This window comes from Microcebus murinus, chromosome 5 (genome assembly GCF_040939455.1).
Source record: "Microcebus murinus isolate Inina chromosome 5, M.murinus_Inina_mat1.0, whole genome shotgun sequence".
NCBI classification, from domain to species: Eukaryota; Metazoa; Chordata; class Mammalia; order Primates; family Cheirogaleidae; genus Microcebus; species Microcebus murinus.
Window position 1 is genome coordinate 28816545 of NC_134108.1, and position 17888 is coordinate 28834432.

The 17888-nt window shown below is 37.2% G+C and overlaps 1 protein-coding gene across 7 annotated transcripts in view; it reads right to left on the reverse strand.

Moving 5' to 3' along the window:
• EYA4 (EYA transcriptional coactivator and phosphatase 4) overlaps positions 1-17888 on the reverse strand; it is a 246187-nt gene that overhangs the window by 25309 nt on the left and 202990 nt on the right. For all 7 annotated transcript variants that reach the window (XM_020287211.2, XM_020287207.2, XM_020287208.2 and 4 more), the window contains 2 exons: positions 10450-10586; positions 8946-9029 (listed from right to left, as the gene is read on the reverse strand). In XM_020287211.2, the coding sequence (XP_020142800.1) occupies positions 8946-9029; positions 10450-10586 (221 nt within the window). The remainder of the gene's footprint in view (positions 1-8945; positions 9030-10449; positions 10587-17888) is intronic.

A 17888-nucleotide genomic window follows, 5' to 3' on the forward strand; every position in this document is an offset into this window, starting at 1 on the left:
TCCTCCTCTAGGGACACACTGTAAAAATATCTCTGGAGAGGCAGCAATTATGTATTTTTAAAGAAATGGAGAACTTTTTTTTTTTTTAAGGCCTCAAGCTCTTGGAACAGTTACTCCTTTGGGACCTGAAGCACATGTGCAGACGTGTGCACACAGAGACAGAGGACGTGCAAGTTCATCACAGAAGGAGGAAGACAAGCCAGCCTCATGAACCAAGGTGGAAACAGTCCCTGGAATTTTTAGAATACATGAACTCCTCCAATCAGGGATAAGACATAAAACACAATTCAGTCATGAATCAGAAGGGAAACTTTACAATTGAGATTGTTGTCTATGATGAATAGGTAGTGGGCTTAAGAGGAAATGGAGGATGGTTTCAGGAACATTCATTTATTTACAACATATTTATGGAGTGTCTACTAAGCATTAGGCATATTCAAATTTTGGGCAGAGCCCAGATAACCAACAAAGCAAAGACCCTCCCCTTACGGGGTTTATTTTATTGGATGAGATATCTGACAAACAGATGCAAAGCCAAGTAAATACAAGCATTCCAGGTGGCGGTAAGGCTATAGTGGGACACACCGGGACAGGCAGCCACAGGGATGAAGGGGATGAGTGGTGACGGCCAATTTAAAGCAAATGCAGGCAAGGTCCCTGAATCAAATGCACGTGAGAGGCCCCAGCAGGATAAACCAAAAGGGAACATGCAATTTGGCAAGAAGGTGGTTCCTCAAACTTGGAAAGAGTCATTTTTATGGCAGGCTGGAGAGAGCAGAGAGAGTGAGAGAGCAGCACCTGGAGGGGAACGGGGGCTCAAAGGGCTTTTCTAGTGGCGGGCCTGTTACAGCACGTAACAGGGGGTGGTGGAAGATTCCAGGCAAATGGGAAGCTAGCGGCTCATGGAAAGAGGTCATGTCAGAAGTGGATTCCCTGGGTGAGCGAGAGGGGGTGGAAGCAGGGCACAGGTGGGGTGTGGGAGTCGGCAGAGAATCTGGCTACAGATGCAGGGACACAGATCTGGTGGCACAAAAAAAAGAGGGAATTCTTTTCAATTTAATTTTTTTTCTCAGTAAACAAGGAGGAGGTTTGTGCAGAATTGGGAGATGGCTTTGAAGACCTGATGAGAGAGCAGGTGTGAAATAGTCAGCTGAAGGCGTTCACTACCCTAGGTGTGCCAGCACCTGCTTAAGGTCTGTGGCCACATGCAGCTGCTGAGGTACAGGGAGAGTCAGTGGGGTTTTTTGCAAGATGAGTCTGATGGAGAAACACAGGATAAGGACACAGAGGCTTTATGCAAAAGCGGGCTATAGGGATACACCGGGATGCCTCTCTGGAAGGTTCTCTCTCTTCACCATGCATAAGAAACACTTGCGGGCCTTTTGTAACTCCTGTTGCTCAGGCCACATCCTATACCTGTTAGATCAGATTCTCTGAGGTGGGCCCAGGAATCAGACACTTCTAAGCTCTCCGGCGATGCCAATGTCGTAACAAGATTGAGAATCAGCTGATGATGACCTTGCTACTCAGAGTGTGGTTCACACACCAGCAACACTGGTATCACTGGGAGCCCCTGTCAGGAAGGCAGAATTGTAGACCCTACCCCAGATCTACTGAACCGGGAGCCGTACTTTAACAAGATTGCCAGGCGACTCACATGCACGTCAGTATTTAAGAAGCACTGGTCTAAGAGCTCTCATGAAGGACTGGGACAGTTAAAGAAGACCAGAGCGGGCATGACCTTCTGGCTTCCTATAAGTGAAGCCTCTGGGGTACTTCCAAAGGACTGTCAGACTCCAGTCAGTGGGATCACTGAGCACAACAGCGGCTCAGTATAATTTTGGGGGGACTAACCTTCTCTAGCATTGAATAGAGTTATGAGGAAGAGTGCATTTTACCATTTCACCTCCATAAGGATCATCTGTGGACTTCAAGGACTGAATGACTGATGGTGTCTCTTTCTTAGTCATGTAGCCAACTACCCGCTGGGGAGCTGGTAAAGGTGAAAAACTAGCTCTTTTCTGCTCTGGATTAAAAGATTTTGTTCACAATCCAAGTGTTCAAGGTAAGCAACATATTTGCAATTGAACAATATGAAGTAGTCAGAAGCCCAGGAAGGGGTCATCACACAATTTACCCACCACTGCCAACTTCTACAGTTTCAATCAGAATGGAATTCAATGAATAAAATGCATCCAAATTTATTAAACCAATAATGGAATAAAGGTAAATAAGTTTCAAGGGGAATGACAGCAGTGGTAGATAGCAATAGTATAACAGAGCACTTGGATGGAAAGGAAAAAGTCAGGCTGCTGAAACTGACCTTGGAGGCTGAACTAGAAAACACAGGGCTCAGAAAAAAGTGGGACTGCAGAGATGGCAAATGAACACAGCCAACGTAGCATTTATGGAGAAAGGGGATCGGTATGTGAGAAGGCAGCTATAAAAGGACGGGTGAGAAAATTTAGGGAAAGGAGAGTTGATGATGATTTAAGGAAACTTAAGGGAAGCTAATGATATAATCCTCCACCTCCCCAAGATGTGAGATTGAATGATCATCAACTGAGATAAAAGAGACTGAAAATTTCAGGGCAGGTTATAGAAGGCTTCTCTAGAAGTTTGTATTTTTAAGATATTAGTTACCATTATCTTTCTTGTTTTTTAACTTCAATTTAATAAAGCTCTTTTGCCTTTTCTAACATACTGCCAACAATAACTTTGTAAGGTTGGGCTTAAAGAAAAGTTAGTAAAATATCTGGCTATTTATGATATCATCTAGAGCCACTCAATCCAAAAGAAAAAAAAAAAAACCTGATTTCTCTAAATAAACGTATACTCAACACAAAACTCTGAAAGAAGAGACAACAGGCAGCACTGACTCCCAAACTCCCTATGATAGACTTTGAGAACTGTCTCTGTCCTGATTTGGCTTTATTTTTATATTTATATCCTACATTTAGGTGCACACTATACACATGCGCACATCCCAAGCATGTGCGATCAAACATATTATGAGCAATCAGGAAAAGCACAATGCATTTTTTGAGGCTTGCAAATTCAGTACTTATTCATTTTATATCAACCTCCCCAAACTGCTCTCTAGTCACACTGGCATAGTGCCACTTCTCTACAATACTGAGCTGAGTATCTCATATTATGAGGTAAAACAAGAGATACAAATATAATACGCAGATTCCTTTAGAAAATATTCAGTTTGCCAAATTTCATATTTTCTCAAAACAAAACAGATTATGTTTATTGCATGTTTACTGTGTGGTTGGGAATGTGCTGAGTTTTAAGGCATTAACTTATTTAACTCACATAATCAAATTGTTACTTTTATTATTCTCCTCATTGTATATACAAGGCAACTAAGAATCACAAATGCTGAATAAACTACCCAAGGTCACTGGGGTAGTTGGAAGTGGAGCTAGAATTTGAACTCGGGTCCATTCTCCCTCCAAAGGCAGAGGGAGCGGCTAATGGACCTGGTGCTAGCACTGCCATTAGAGTTGCCTCAGATCCGTGGTTCTAAGACTTGATTAATCCTCTGCACTTCCTATTAAAATCACATTGATTTTCTGAAGTCTACATACACTAAAGTCAGTATTTATCTTCAAGACTACCCTATTATTTAGAGTTCAGCTGGTGCTATTTTGGAAGTCTTGTTCTACATGAATGAATGTAGATTATTTAATATAAAATAACCAATTGATTTATCCCAGTGAACATATTATTTCCCCAGCACTGCTCTTATATAAGATGTTGTCTAAAATGACCAAGTAGTTTGGGGAGCCTGAGTTTTAATTCCACATTACAAGGCAACCATTCACTTTTCCTTGAGTTTTTTTTTCCCCTGACTTGGGCTATTTCCTTTGTATCTTTACGGTGGAATAACTTCAGAGAATCATAGCTTCATAGCACATGATACATTAATGCTCTGAAATGAACCAAATCCCTAAAGCACAATTTATTTACTTTCCTTCGCCAGTAATTCTCCCCAAAAAAGGAATTACTGCAACTTATCAGGTAAAATAACATATACAATTAATCAGGGAATAGGAATAATCTTCATAAACTCTAACAGATGATGGATGATTCCTGGCCTACATCTTGTCAAATTTACAAACTCTTATTGTAGAGTTTTGTAGTGTTGAAAACTGTGCACGCCAACTGGTGCTCAGCTGCAAAACCCATCACCAGCCTCACTGCAGCAGAGCTCGGACACAGACGCACCTCGCCCGCCGCTACGGGGAATGTCCAGGAATGGTTCTGCTTGGGAAGAGAGAGTGCTGACAACAGAAAAGAGTCAAAAAGTGATAACACATTAGGAAGATCCTTGGAAAATTCACATTATTTATTTATAAATGGAAGTAGAAGTTTCCAAAAGTGCTTTTTTTTTTTTTAAATGAAAACACATATGTTCATTCTATAGGGGGATTTATAAGTAAAATGGCATGCCTATATCACTGTGTCCCAGGAATTTTATTTTTATAGGTTGTGGGGGAAAATACAAGAACAAAAGTGTATAGAGAGATTAAGAACCTGTCAAAGAGATCTGGGTTCCACTGGCCATGCCACGGACGAGCTGTGTAACATGGTCCCAATCACACAGGGTGGTGGTGAAAGCCAAAGAAAGAAGGCATTTAGCAGGGCACTCATCGAAGTGCCAGGCACACTGCAAGAAGTCAAAATGGTACTTATTATCGTCCACTGTTTATGGGTGGTAGGAGAAAAAGAGAGACAGGTAGGTATGTCAGTAGGTGTGGTAATTTCAGGAAGATGATTTCACATCTCTGCCCCCTAGAGGCCAGGCTTCCAGCTCACCGTATGGAGGCCACTGCAGTACCACCACATGCATTGTAAGAGTTAACACTGACTGTCTGCAGGTCTGAAAACATCTGTCTTTAGTCATTTCTCATTTGGGGGAAACAATGTATATTTTTTACTTAAGTTTTTCTGACCAGGGAGGTGGATGATAGTTTTCCTAGTGGAGTGTCATTTTTATATAGTTACATTATTTCAGTTAATCCACCCAGTAACTGGAGGAAGGAGATGGATTATAACCATTTGCAGATGAAACAGGATCAGAGGCCAAATGACTTGCCCTTAGGCACAGGAGGTCCTTCCAGCTGACCATTTTCCTTTACGGTTTGCGGTGAAGCTGAAGCCACCCAAAATCCGTTCTGTCTCATATGCAAGGACCCCTGAGCTGCACGTGGCCCGCAGCTTCACAAGATGGGCCTTACCAAACACTTTGCAATATGCCAAGATATTCATGTCATACTGGCTAAAAGGCAATGCCCGTTTCCTTACTGACGTTAAGAAAAATGTCAATGATAAAATGACTTTTAGAAAAATGTCAACAGTAGTTCAATAAATAAGGCAATCTGAGTTGTTTTTCATGGAATTCAGTAAGGGTGTTTTTATTTTGATTAGAAAACCATATAGCCTAAAAAAATTTTTACTTTAATTTTCTTAGGTTGCCCTGAATAAAAAACTTCGCTCAACCCAATCAATTCTACTAGACATCCTTCCAGTAAACACAGAGAGTATAAAGAACATGGACTTGTTATAAAACTGACTTGGTTTCCAATATATGCACCAGCATTTGTCATTTTTGTGACCTTGGTCAGGTTACTTAAACCCTCATAATCCTGGTTTCCTCATCCATAAACCTTGTATCACAATAAATTACAGCAGAGTAATTGTGAGAATTAAATGGGATAAAGGTTTGTAAAAGTGACCAACAGTAGCTACTTTTATTTTTTGAGTTGTTAATTCACACCAAATGTTCTGCTATGCCCTGCCAACATGCTATCTCTTTAATTCTTATTTGCTATGGATGTTGCTATTCCCATTTTACAGATATTGAGACTGAGGAATTAATTAATTTGCCAGAGTCAGAAAGCTGTAAGCATCCGAACTTGATTTTCAAACTTAAGTTTATCCAACTCAAAAGCTCTTGCCTTTAACCACCACCCCTATTGCTTCTAAAATGTTAAACACAGGCTATACCACATGCCAGGTAGTCTACAAATGAAAGCTTACCCTCTTCACACCCTTCCAATAGCACCTTGACTCTCTTCATACTCTGTATCTCCACTAGGTACTGATCACTGCCTGCCACACTCTATTTCACTGAGTATTCCTTAAGTTTTACCTCTTGATGAAAAAATATCCCAAGTGTCTGAGAGAAGATAATTTGAATGATTTACAACTTAAAAAAGAACTCACACAATGGCCTACACAGTACCTCACTAATTGCCTTTACTCCTCTTAGGAAATGTCACTTTCATATCGTACTCCCGATAGATTAATTGCCTAGGCCAGGTAATGTGCTACAGCAGAAAGAACATGAGCTTTGGAGTCAGAGTCCGGAGCCCCAGGACTCATTTCTGTCACTGACTAGTGGTGCGACTGTGCACACATTTTATTACCTCTCTGAGTATGTTTCCTCGCCCATAGGGTGGGGAGAACAACCTACCCCTTGTGATGGTTACAGCATAGCACATCAGAGCACTAAATAAAGGTTAGTTTCCTTCTTCCCCTCACTTTGCTCCCCTCTTTCCGTTTTCTCTGCTGTCTTAACCTTCTGGAAGCATGGAGAACATGTCTATTTTGTATTTGAATAAAGCCTTTTAGACAATACTCTGAAATAATGAAACCTGTACATTGAAACGAGTGCTGCACGTCCAGGCACTCCTCCAGGGAGTCGATGTTTGTTTCAATGATGCACCAGTGCTGGGAGAAGTTTGGGAACTTAGCTTTTGGAATTGCTCTTAGAGCCCGTTTATGAGTCAATTGAGAAAAGCAGCCTCATCACTCTATGGTATTTTTGGCAAAATGAAAACAAATATATATAGTGACATTTTTACCATGCTCCTTATCCATTGCCTTGGTTCCAAATGATCTTAGTATTTCTAAAGATCAAAATTACCACAAAAGGATGAAGATTGGAAGTCAGAAAACACACTGAAAGTCTAAAGATATTTCCAAACGGTGAGTACCAACACTCATTTTTCACAACGGGAATAGCATGTATATTTAGGTAGAGTCCCTAATGGTGACTATTTTGAAGGGATCTTTATTTGGGTTCATGTACTCAAGTTAGATTATTTATTTTAAACACTTACATAATATAAATTTAGCTGCACAAAAATATTACAATCAGTTCAACAGAATTTACTGTGTACTTTTGATAAGCTGATACTGTTACAGAAGAAATCTTTTAGATTAGTGTCTGGAAACTTCTTAAATTGTGTACTCCATCAGTAATAGAATTTTCAGCATGCACTCCAAATTTCTGTATGGTGATTTACTTATAAATTATAATCATGTGCATTTATGCTATGGACCAAATGTTTGTGCTCACTCAGAATTCATATATTGGAATCCTAACCTCAATGTGGTGGCATTAGGAGATGGGGCCTTTGGGAGGTAATTATAAGTAATAGGTCATGAGGGTGGAACCCTCCTGAATGGCCTTAGTGCCCTTATAAAAAGACACAAGAGCTTGCTTTCTCTTTTTCTCTGCTTTCCATGACGTAGCAAGAAGACCACCACCTGTAAACCGGGCAGCGGGCCCTCACCAGAACTGAATCTGCTGACATGCTGGCCTTGGCCTTCTCAGCCTCCAGAACTGTGAGAAGTAAATGTTGGCTGTCTAAGCCACCCAGTCTATGGTAATTTGTTATAGCAGCAGACCTAACTAAGATATAAAGTATATGCATTATGAAACAGATAATAAAAATTAGTAAGTAGGAATACACAAGTGCGTCTGTATATGTGTGTTCATTCTGATATTTTCTTTCCTTATCCCAGTGGAGGGTCTTGTATGTCTGGTGGATATGTATACATCTTGCTTTGCAGAAGACTTTTTAGATGATAATTGTGATGAAGGGGCTAAGACTCTTTCTTGTAAATGGTTGTTAAACAACATTGTTAACCTTTCTTATCTGTTTAGCAACATCCATTACCTATATTGAAAAACAAACAACAATGCACATTCACCCAAAGTGCAATTTAGGAAGATATACTCGAACACAATTCATCATTACCTGTCTAGAAAACAAGGCTTAACATTGTTGCTAAAAACTGCATGCTGAGCTGACATAAGACTATCAAATAATGGGACAATAAATACATAAATAAAGACACAGCAAGACATTTTTGTAAATGTATATACAGAGGAACCAAAGGTAGAGACAACTTTGACTACAGTAACTGCAGGCAGGCCAACCTGTTCTGAATTGATAGTTAAGGCCTAAACAATTGTGTTTCCAGCCAAAAAACCTGTTGCGGTTGCATCAGTCTTTGGGGAAGCACTGTCGAAGGTGTGTAACAGCACTGTTCTAAGAAGCTTACTGCAAAAACAATAACAAGAGAAAAAGGCAGGGGAAAAATGAGCCCATCTGTCACTGACTTTGTGTGTGTGGGAGGCTGTTAGCCCAGTTGCTGTTCCTATGCTTACTAAAGTTACAGAAAAACTTTCATTCATAAATCCAAAGAATCTGATGAAAGATTACTTGCTTCTTTCAAACAGCATTCTGTAGCAACAGTTGATGCAACAAATTAGTTCAAACAATTTCTTAAATTTCCTCAATGGGATAATATGTGATTTGATAATGTTTTAAAGTCCACTTCAATTTACAAAAAAAAAAAAAAAATTTTAATTATTATGTGAGAGTATAAGAAGCTTGGTCTTCATGTAGAAAACTAAAGTCGTTTTGAAGAAACAAAAAAGAACTCAATTTCTAATTATCTCGGTAAATTTGCCAATTCAAATATTAAAGAACAATAAGCCACTGGAAATAGATAATGAAGAGAAAAATCTGACAGACTGCAATAAAAACACTTAAAATGCATTTTTAAATGGCCCTTGATTTTTGAACAAAATAAAATTATAACACAATTTCTTAAAGTAAAATTTCTTGATTTCTTACCTTGCCATACTTCTGTGCATAAGATCCTGTGAGCAGTGAGTGAAAAACAATGATGGTTTCATCCAAATCCCAGACAAACACACGCTGAAGACAAAAATAAATATAAAAAAATTATAAAGTTTACAGAAACAGAAATCTCTTTACAAGTAGAAAACATTTCCCTTCATTGTTGGATATCATCTCGATACCATTTTATAGACAATAACCCTATTACTTCATGAATTGTTTTTCAAATTTGCTGAATCTAACTCCTGTAAAATCTGAAGAGCAAGAGTGATAGAAATAATAACAAGCTTGAAAGTCAAAGGTCCTAACTTGAATAAATTTATGCAAACATTTACTTGTAGTTAATATCCCCCAAAAAGACACATTTGGACTTTATGACAGAAGTGTGCTTGAAACTCTATGTATTTTAAAGTTTTACATTTCATGGATTCGTAAAATTTTGCAATTTATGCAAAGAATTAAATTTTAAAAAATATTTAAAATAATCAATAAATAACCCCTAAACAGAAATTGCAAAATGTGGAGCTTTGGGTCAGATTGGGCCAGCAAATTTGTTGTTTGACCTGCATGGAGTTTTGAAAAATTTCATATTATTTAGCGTCATTTCAAAATTAGGCAATTTCACACAAATTTCAGGGTTTTGACGATGGCACAGAAGTTGTGGCCAGGTTAGCTGACATTCCCACATGGCAGGAATGGGTACATCTCCCAGAATGGGCCAATGCTCGTAGTTTGCTAGGCTCCCCAGCCTGGTCACTCAACCATATCACCTGTCAGATTCTAGAAGGGATTTAAACTTGCTGTTGTTCAGGTGAAGGAAATTATCTCTTATGAAGAAGCACAAATGGCTGATGCTTCATTTTACTAAGTCTGGTGATTTAGTTTTTTTCTTAAAGTATTTGGTTACATAAGAAGTAACATGTTATGATTAAGAATAGTTTCTACTGATGTTTTATAATAAAAGTCAACCTGCTTATTAGTCCATCTGTATCTCAAAAGAGCTCTCAAGCAGAAAAAGTGACATATACTGAAATTTTCACAGATATAAAAATTTTAATGTATGATTAAAATTTTTCCTATTTTCAGAAGATGACTTTGTCTTTCCATAGAGATTACTTTTATCTTTTTGAATCTAATGACTCATATAGATGCCTTTCATTATGGTAGTACTATCAAATATAGTGTTTTTCAGAAAATTATCCCACAAACAATGGCTTCATTTAAAACATTTGTGCCAATTTGGATCAAAAGATGCCATTATCTCAGACCTAGAATTTGCAAAGCAATATCACTTTTAACTTGTTTTTGTTTTTAATTTTGCCATTATAATGGATAAACTCTCAAACTTCAGAGCTGAAAAATGCCTATGACAAAGTATGTCCACTCAATTATATGTCTTTTTTTAAAGTTTGAAACTTAATGGGACTGCAAGGTATATAATATATCATTCAGTAAAATAAAGCATCATATTACACTCTTTAGGAATAAGTAGGCATACCTCCAGGTCACTGTCAGGAGGTGGGGAGGGATTATTTTTCCGGCCTCTTCCTCTGGACTTTGATCCAGAACTCCTACATGTTCTCTCATCAAGATCTTTGATGGGTGTGGAGGGGCTCTGCACCGTATCAAACTCCCCTATAAATAACATAACATAAGTGTCAAGAATAGCACTTCATTTTTAGATCAAGTATGAGTCTTCATTATTAATTATCTTAACAAAGACATTCTTATATGATAGAACCTCCTTATGAAAAAGAAAGATTTATAATCCCAAGCACACAAAAATCCCTCCTAGATTTAATCTATATGATCTATTAACCCTGAACATCTATATACTCCATATGCCTTTAAATTCCTGTTTGTACTTTACCTACATCTCCATTTAGATCTATCTTCACCTCAATTTTTGGGTCACAGTTTGGAGAATGAGACGTGTCCTTCTGGATCAAACCCATCCCTGTACTTGTAACCTTGACTCCCCAATCTCACCTGTTAGGGGATCATGGTCCATTAGTTAAACCCTCTCACATCTTTCCTTCAACCTGTCCCATTTCCAGGAGCCCCTGACAAATTTAAAAGTTCTTCCTTTGGCCTTGCATTTCCCATTGAGATACTATGTGCTTACTATCTTCTCTTTCAAATAAACAATAGACTTAAACAATAAACTTAAACAATAGTGCATACCAGTGCTGTCCAACAGAAATATAATGTAAGCCACAAATGTGACTGCATATATAATTTTAAACTTTTTAGCAGCCACATTAAAAAACAAAAAAAGAGATGTAAAAATTAATCTTATTCATATATGTTAATTAACTCAATATATTTAAAATGTTATCATTTCAGCATATAATCAATAAATGTTGTCAATGATAGGTTTTACATTCTCTTTCATACTAAGTCTTTGAAATCTCATGAATATTCTGCACTTACAGCAGACCTCAATCTGCAGTAGCCACATTACAAGTTTTCCATAGCCACATGTGACCAGTGGCTGTAGTACTAGATAGCACATTTGTCTCCACTTCTTGACATGCGATTTATCAAAATCTAGCTTCATGTCACAAAAACGCTAGTAAAAATATTCTTGCTAAGATTCCCCACTAACTACCTCATTGATAAATGCAATAGCAATAGACAGACTCAGTTCTTCTTTCTGGATTTCTGTGCTGTGTTCAATCTTCTTAAACACCACCTCCTCGGAACCATTATTTGCCAGCTGATGCCCTTCCACTCTCCTCGTTCTAGAATCTCTCTCACCTTTTCCGTCGTTCTCTGTCTGCGAGACATGAACTACTGTCCTTCTCTTATTCCTTATAAGCTGGTATTTAAGAATTCCATCCTCTGATCACTGTACTTCTCACTCCCCACACTGTGGGTCATTTAAAGCTCTCATATGTTAATGACCTACATATGATGATGCAGACACAAATCTGTACCTGCAACCAGGACACGTCTTAAGTTTCAGACCTTTTATCTAGTTGACTTCTGCATGTCCCACAGATACCTAAGATTCTGACACATCTAAAGCCAGTGACAATGTATCTTAGGAGGCAGAAAGTACTGAGCGGTGGCAAACCTGTGAGCGGGGTTGTTAGGAGAAACTGAGGTGACCGTGAGGAACAATATAACAAGTCAAAGAGTCAGAATTACTGTGTGACTTCAAGCATTTTACCATTTATCCAAAAAGGTAGCTATTATTACCTATTATTATACAATGAAACTGAGATTCAGAAAAATCTTTCTGAATCTTTCTGAATTCAGAAAAATCTTTCTGAATCTTTCTGAATCTCAGTTTCATTGTATAATAATAGGTAATAATCGCTATCTTTTTGGATAACTGAAGGATAAATATAAGTTATAAGAATTTAAATTTAAATCATATGTATAAAGTAAAAATCTCTAGAAGAGCCAGATGGCAAACTGCATTAAATTTTAATTACATACTTTTTTAACATAATGATAGTATGACTATCATGCTTTATCATTAAATTGAAATAAAATAATTCTGAGGGCAGCCAAGCAGTTATTAATCTAAATAAACAAATCGGAATAAACTTAGGCAATGTTTTTTTTTTTCTGAGAAACAATAATTTTTACATAGCTAATCTCTAATTGTTTCTATTGGTTTTAACATTTCTTTTGGGAAATACTGTACATGTCAGGGCAGGATCAAAAATATGTCTGTGCTCCAAATACTATTTGCTCTAAAAATTTTGGTAGCACAGTTCATTGCATGAGTCTCTGTTATTGCCTGGGTGAGAGTAACAGGATAATAGGAAAGGTTTTAGTTATTGGGTTGAACATAGCCCTGTCTTACAGAAAATAGGGTTTTAGCTTATTGCATAGGCATTAAATGACACTTTAGGTACGTGAACACGCAGCAACTTTTAAATAAAAGCACTTGAAATTTTTTCCATTTTTAATTCTGTTTTGAAACAAAATTTTCCTAATTACTATATCTCACACATTAAAATAAAATGGTGATTCAAATTAGCTCTCATTTATTAAGCAAGTTTTTAATAATTTTTTGGATGCTATTCCATAAAACCTTTCTTTATATTCATTATTGATCCATTTTCAGGTGTTAACTATCATCAGGCAGCTTCCTTCTTGCCACAGTGCAAGAACTGAAGGGACAAAAACTTGCAAAATCCTAGTCATGGGTGGTTGATTGTAGATTAGATCCATAAAGAAGGCATTTAGCAGAAGCCACTTGACTCTGCTATCCCACAGCTGTCACAGTGAGGGGGTGAAAAGAGCAGAAAAGGCCAGGGAAAGACTGTGGCCATAGGAAGTGTCTGGGTTTCAGTAAACATAAGACTTTATTCCCATTGATTCTTTTCAAGTTACTGAAGGATCCTAAAAGAGCTCTAAGAATTTGGACAAAACATGGGCAGAGGCATTTTCTTGGAAAATAAATGCACAGCTTTTTTTTGAAAACTATAAAGAGTAGGTCCACATTTATTAAACTTTTAGTTTGCATATATATGTTCTTATATACATATATATGCATATATGAATAGTGTTATGCACTGTTCTTTAAAAAAATTTTATTGAAACATGTGTTTGGCTTCATTCACTGCTCATTATGCCTGTGAGATCATCCACATTATAGCCTGGAGCAGTTGTTTATTCTTTCCTTAATGTGGCTAGGATTTCATCATGTATGTATATTATACTTTATCCATTCTGTTGATGGACACTTGGGTTATTCACAATTATAGGCTATTTTAAGTAAAGCTGCTATATTCATTCTTGTACATGTCTTTGTGGACATAAGCTCTCAGTCCTCTTGGGAATCTATACCTAGCAATGGGATTGCTGCTGGGTCAGAGGGAAGGCATATGGTCATCTTTAACAGACACTGGCTTCCCCCAAAGTGGTTGTATCAATTTACTCTCTTACCAGCAATGAGAGTTCTAGTTGCTCCACATCGCTGCCAATACTTGGTATTATTAGTCTTTTCAACTTGAACCATTGTGGGTGCACATGCATGGTGGTATCTCATTGTGGCTTTAATTTGCATGTTCTTGATGAATAATTATGGAGGACACTTTTCCATATGTTTGTTGCCCATTTGATATCACTTTTAATGAAATGACTGTTAAATCTTTTGCCCATTTAAAATATTGAGTTGTCTGTCTTTGTCTTATTGATTTGTTGGAGCTCTTTAGTATGAAACTATATATATATATATCTATACGTATGTATATATATATATATATATATATATATATATATATATATAGTTTAAACCTCACTCCACTCCAACCCAGTGAATTAGGCCCTTCATTATCATCTAATAATGGAGGACATGGAGACATGTAGGACTTAATTAATTTACCAAAATTAAATAGTTTGTGTGTGGCAACATTGCTATGATTCCAGAACTTCTGCTTTCACCATATGGCTATACTTCATCATGCAAACAGCAACTGACTCACCAGGTCACAAAAAGCTCAAACCTAGATCTGCTTCTGCTCATCAAAAGAGTCACAACAACTTACCAGAATAGCAGAAAATATTTGCAAACCATACACATGAGAAGAGGTTAATATCCAAAATATATAAGAATCTCAAACTCAATCACAGAAAATAATCCACTTAAAAAATGGATAAAGAATCTGAAAAGACATTTCTCAAAAGAAGACATATAAATGACCAACAGTCATATGAAAAAAATGTTCAACACCACTGATCATCAAAGAAATGCAAATTAAAACAACCACAATGAGATGCCATCTCACGCCTGTTGAAATGGCTATTACCAAGAAGAAAGACAGTAAGTGTAGGAGAGGATGTGGGGGAAGGAACCCTGCACACTGTTGGTGGGAAAGTAAATTAGCACAGCCATTATGCAAGACAGTGCAGAGGCTTCTCAAAAAGTTAGACATGTAACTAGCATATGATCTGGCAGTACCAGGTACATACTGAAGGGAAAGGAAATCAGTATGTCAAAGAGATATCTGTACTTCCATGTTCACTGCAGCCTCATTCACGATAACTAACATAAGGAGTCAACCTAAGTATCCATCAGTGGATGAAATGGCTAAAGAAAATGTCGCATATGTACAAAATGGAGTGCTAGTCGGCCTTGAAAAAGAAGAAAATCCTGTCGCTTCGGACAACACAGATGAACCTGGATGACATTATGTTAAGTGAAATAAGCCAGGCACAGAAAGACAAATATTGCATGTTATGTACAGTGCAAAAAAAAAAAAAAAATTGAACTTATAGTGGTAGAGAGTAGGATAATGGTTACCAGGGGCTGTGGGGATGGGGAGGGGAATTAGGGAGCTGTTGGTAAAGGATACAAATTTCAGTTACATAGGAGGAATAAATTTACAACATGGTAATTACTGTTAATAACAACATATTGTAGTCTCAAAAATTACTAGGAGAATATATTTTTCTTACCCCCGAAATAAGTATGTGAGGTAATACATATGTTAATTAGTTCAATTGAGCCATTTCACAATGTTTCAATACAAAGTGTTATACACAATAAATATACACAATATTTTTTTAAGACACAGGGTCTCACTATGTTGCCCAGGCTGGACTCAAACTCCTGGGTTCAAGTGATCCTCCTGCCTCAGTTGCTTGAGTGTCTGGGACTACAGGTGCCTCCCATATATGCCTCCCATGTATGCCTGTATATACAATTTTTACTTGACAATTAAAAAATAAATTAAAAAAGATTTATATAGAGATTATGCTATTTCTGTGCGAGGGAGGGCCAAGGAATTTGTTGAAAGAACTTCATAGAAGTAAAAGAGCACAACCTGTAGAGGGCATGTGATATATCTGGGCTCCTACTTTCATCATCCAGGTAGAATTGTACTGACCTCTATTCCTTCTGAAGGTTCTATCCTTTCTTCTGATAAAGGGTAAAACAAGGAACTTGAGCTCAACTGGTCATTAAACATTTGTTGACACTTTTTTTTTTTTTTTTTTTAAAGGAGAAAGCTGTTAATTCCACTGCCTCTGCCAAATTTCACTCAGGTAATTGCACAAGGGCACAGTAAGGCTGCAGGTGGGGAAAATGTCAACTGGTACAGCAGTTCAGTGTGGTCCATCCTTTCAATCTAAATCCTCTTGTTAGTTTCAATTAGATGAGTTAGCTTCCAGTCACGTGAAAAACCATGAAGTTGTGAAAAGGCTGCTGGGGTTCTGCTTTTGAAAGTGGCTTCTTTCCAGAGAGAGAAATGATCTTATTACATCCTTTACATTTCTGGAGCACTTGTTAAAGTTCAATTAGCTACTGTATTGTAATGTTTATTAAGGTCCCAGAATAAAGCATAATATTGTTACAGATTACTAACTACATTTAATTTTAAAGATGTTCAAAATATTTCAAAAGGAGAAGCCGTCAAATATCTCTCATCTTCATGTGCTCATCAGTCCTCAAACTTTCTGAGTATAAATCAAAAATATAATATACCTAATATAAAATTTATATTAAAGACAAAAAAAATCTTTATAAAGATAATGAATTAAAATGTCTGCTCTTAATCAGCATGGTAATGTTTCTTTAAATCCATTGTCAAACTACCTAATAAGGTAAAGTAAAACAACTGAATGCTATTTGCAAATAATATCAGTCATTACCAATTGCCCTAGGCTTTTCTTAACCCACCATTACACATGATTAAATAATTATCCTTTAATCAACATGGCAATGAATAACTGCACCTTGTAAGTTTTGGATATTTAGATCTGACTTTATTTCATTAGGCTTATCTCTAAATCACAACAACCAGCTGGCTCTTATTGAGCATAAGTTATGTTTTTATTATAAAAATGGAAGTCAACAGTAAACGTTCTATGAGAAATTGTGAATTTAACTCTTAGGTTTCTGCTTTAGGTTCAAAATGCAGAATTGGTCAATGGGAAATACTTTTCCTACCCTTAAACTAAATACATAGGATTCCATCAATAATAAAGAAAAATCCCACAGTTATAAACTTGTTTTTTTTTTTTTTTTTTTTATGAATGCCAGATCTGAAAAGGCAAAATTAAACTTGGAACTACCTTGACTGAAGGTCTGAGGTCACCGAATTCTTTAAAAATCCAAGCATGTGTGTTGTTATGATTTTGGCAGAATAATATAGTTATATGGAGAAATAATTTCTTCTTTAAATTCTACATAAAGTCTAATAAAATCTGAAAATTGTGTCAAACTATATTTATTGGCATCAGCACCCAGTGGAAGCCTGAAGAAATAGCAGCATTCTGATAGTGAATACACAAATGCCACATGTGAATATGTCACATTCAAAGTCCCACATTCAGAATATCTATCTGCCTGCAATTGGGATTTTTTAATACAAATAAAATAGCTAGTCTCAATACTGATTATGTTTTAGTGAATGGAAAGTAACCATCAGTGTCTTTCCTGCAGAGAAACTGTGTTAGGATCGCATGGAAATTAAAGCAGAAGCAACCTTTTACGCAAAGCTCTGCCCAGCAGCTATCATACCTGAGCATACAAATGGTTTTCCTTCATGGCAGCTGTAGTTCAGCAAATTCAAAAACACCCTGCTGTTCCTGTCTCTCATTCAGTCTGTGACACCCTGATGATCAGACATTTCTACTGTGTTGTTTTTGAAGAGACACACCCCACCTTGTTTTCCCCTAAGCTTTCACCATTGAGAAAAACCTTCCACATTGTGATAAGAGTTTGTCAGTAATCTCCCTACCTAAGGTATCTCCACTACTTGTAAAGCAAGGATTCTGAAATCACTCATTCTTTGAATTAAGGTAAGATCCTTAATGAAATACAAGTATTGACTCAAAGACGATCAGGGCAGATTTGGGACGTGTGATTTAGGCTGGGACTAATGAGTGAGGCACCCAGGCGCTAGGGCACAGCATTTAAGGGCCCTGAGAATGAGTTCCTCTGTAAATTTTGTGCCCTCAGTGCTTTACTGC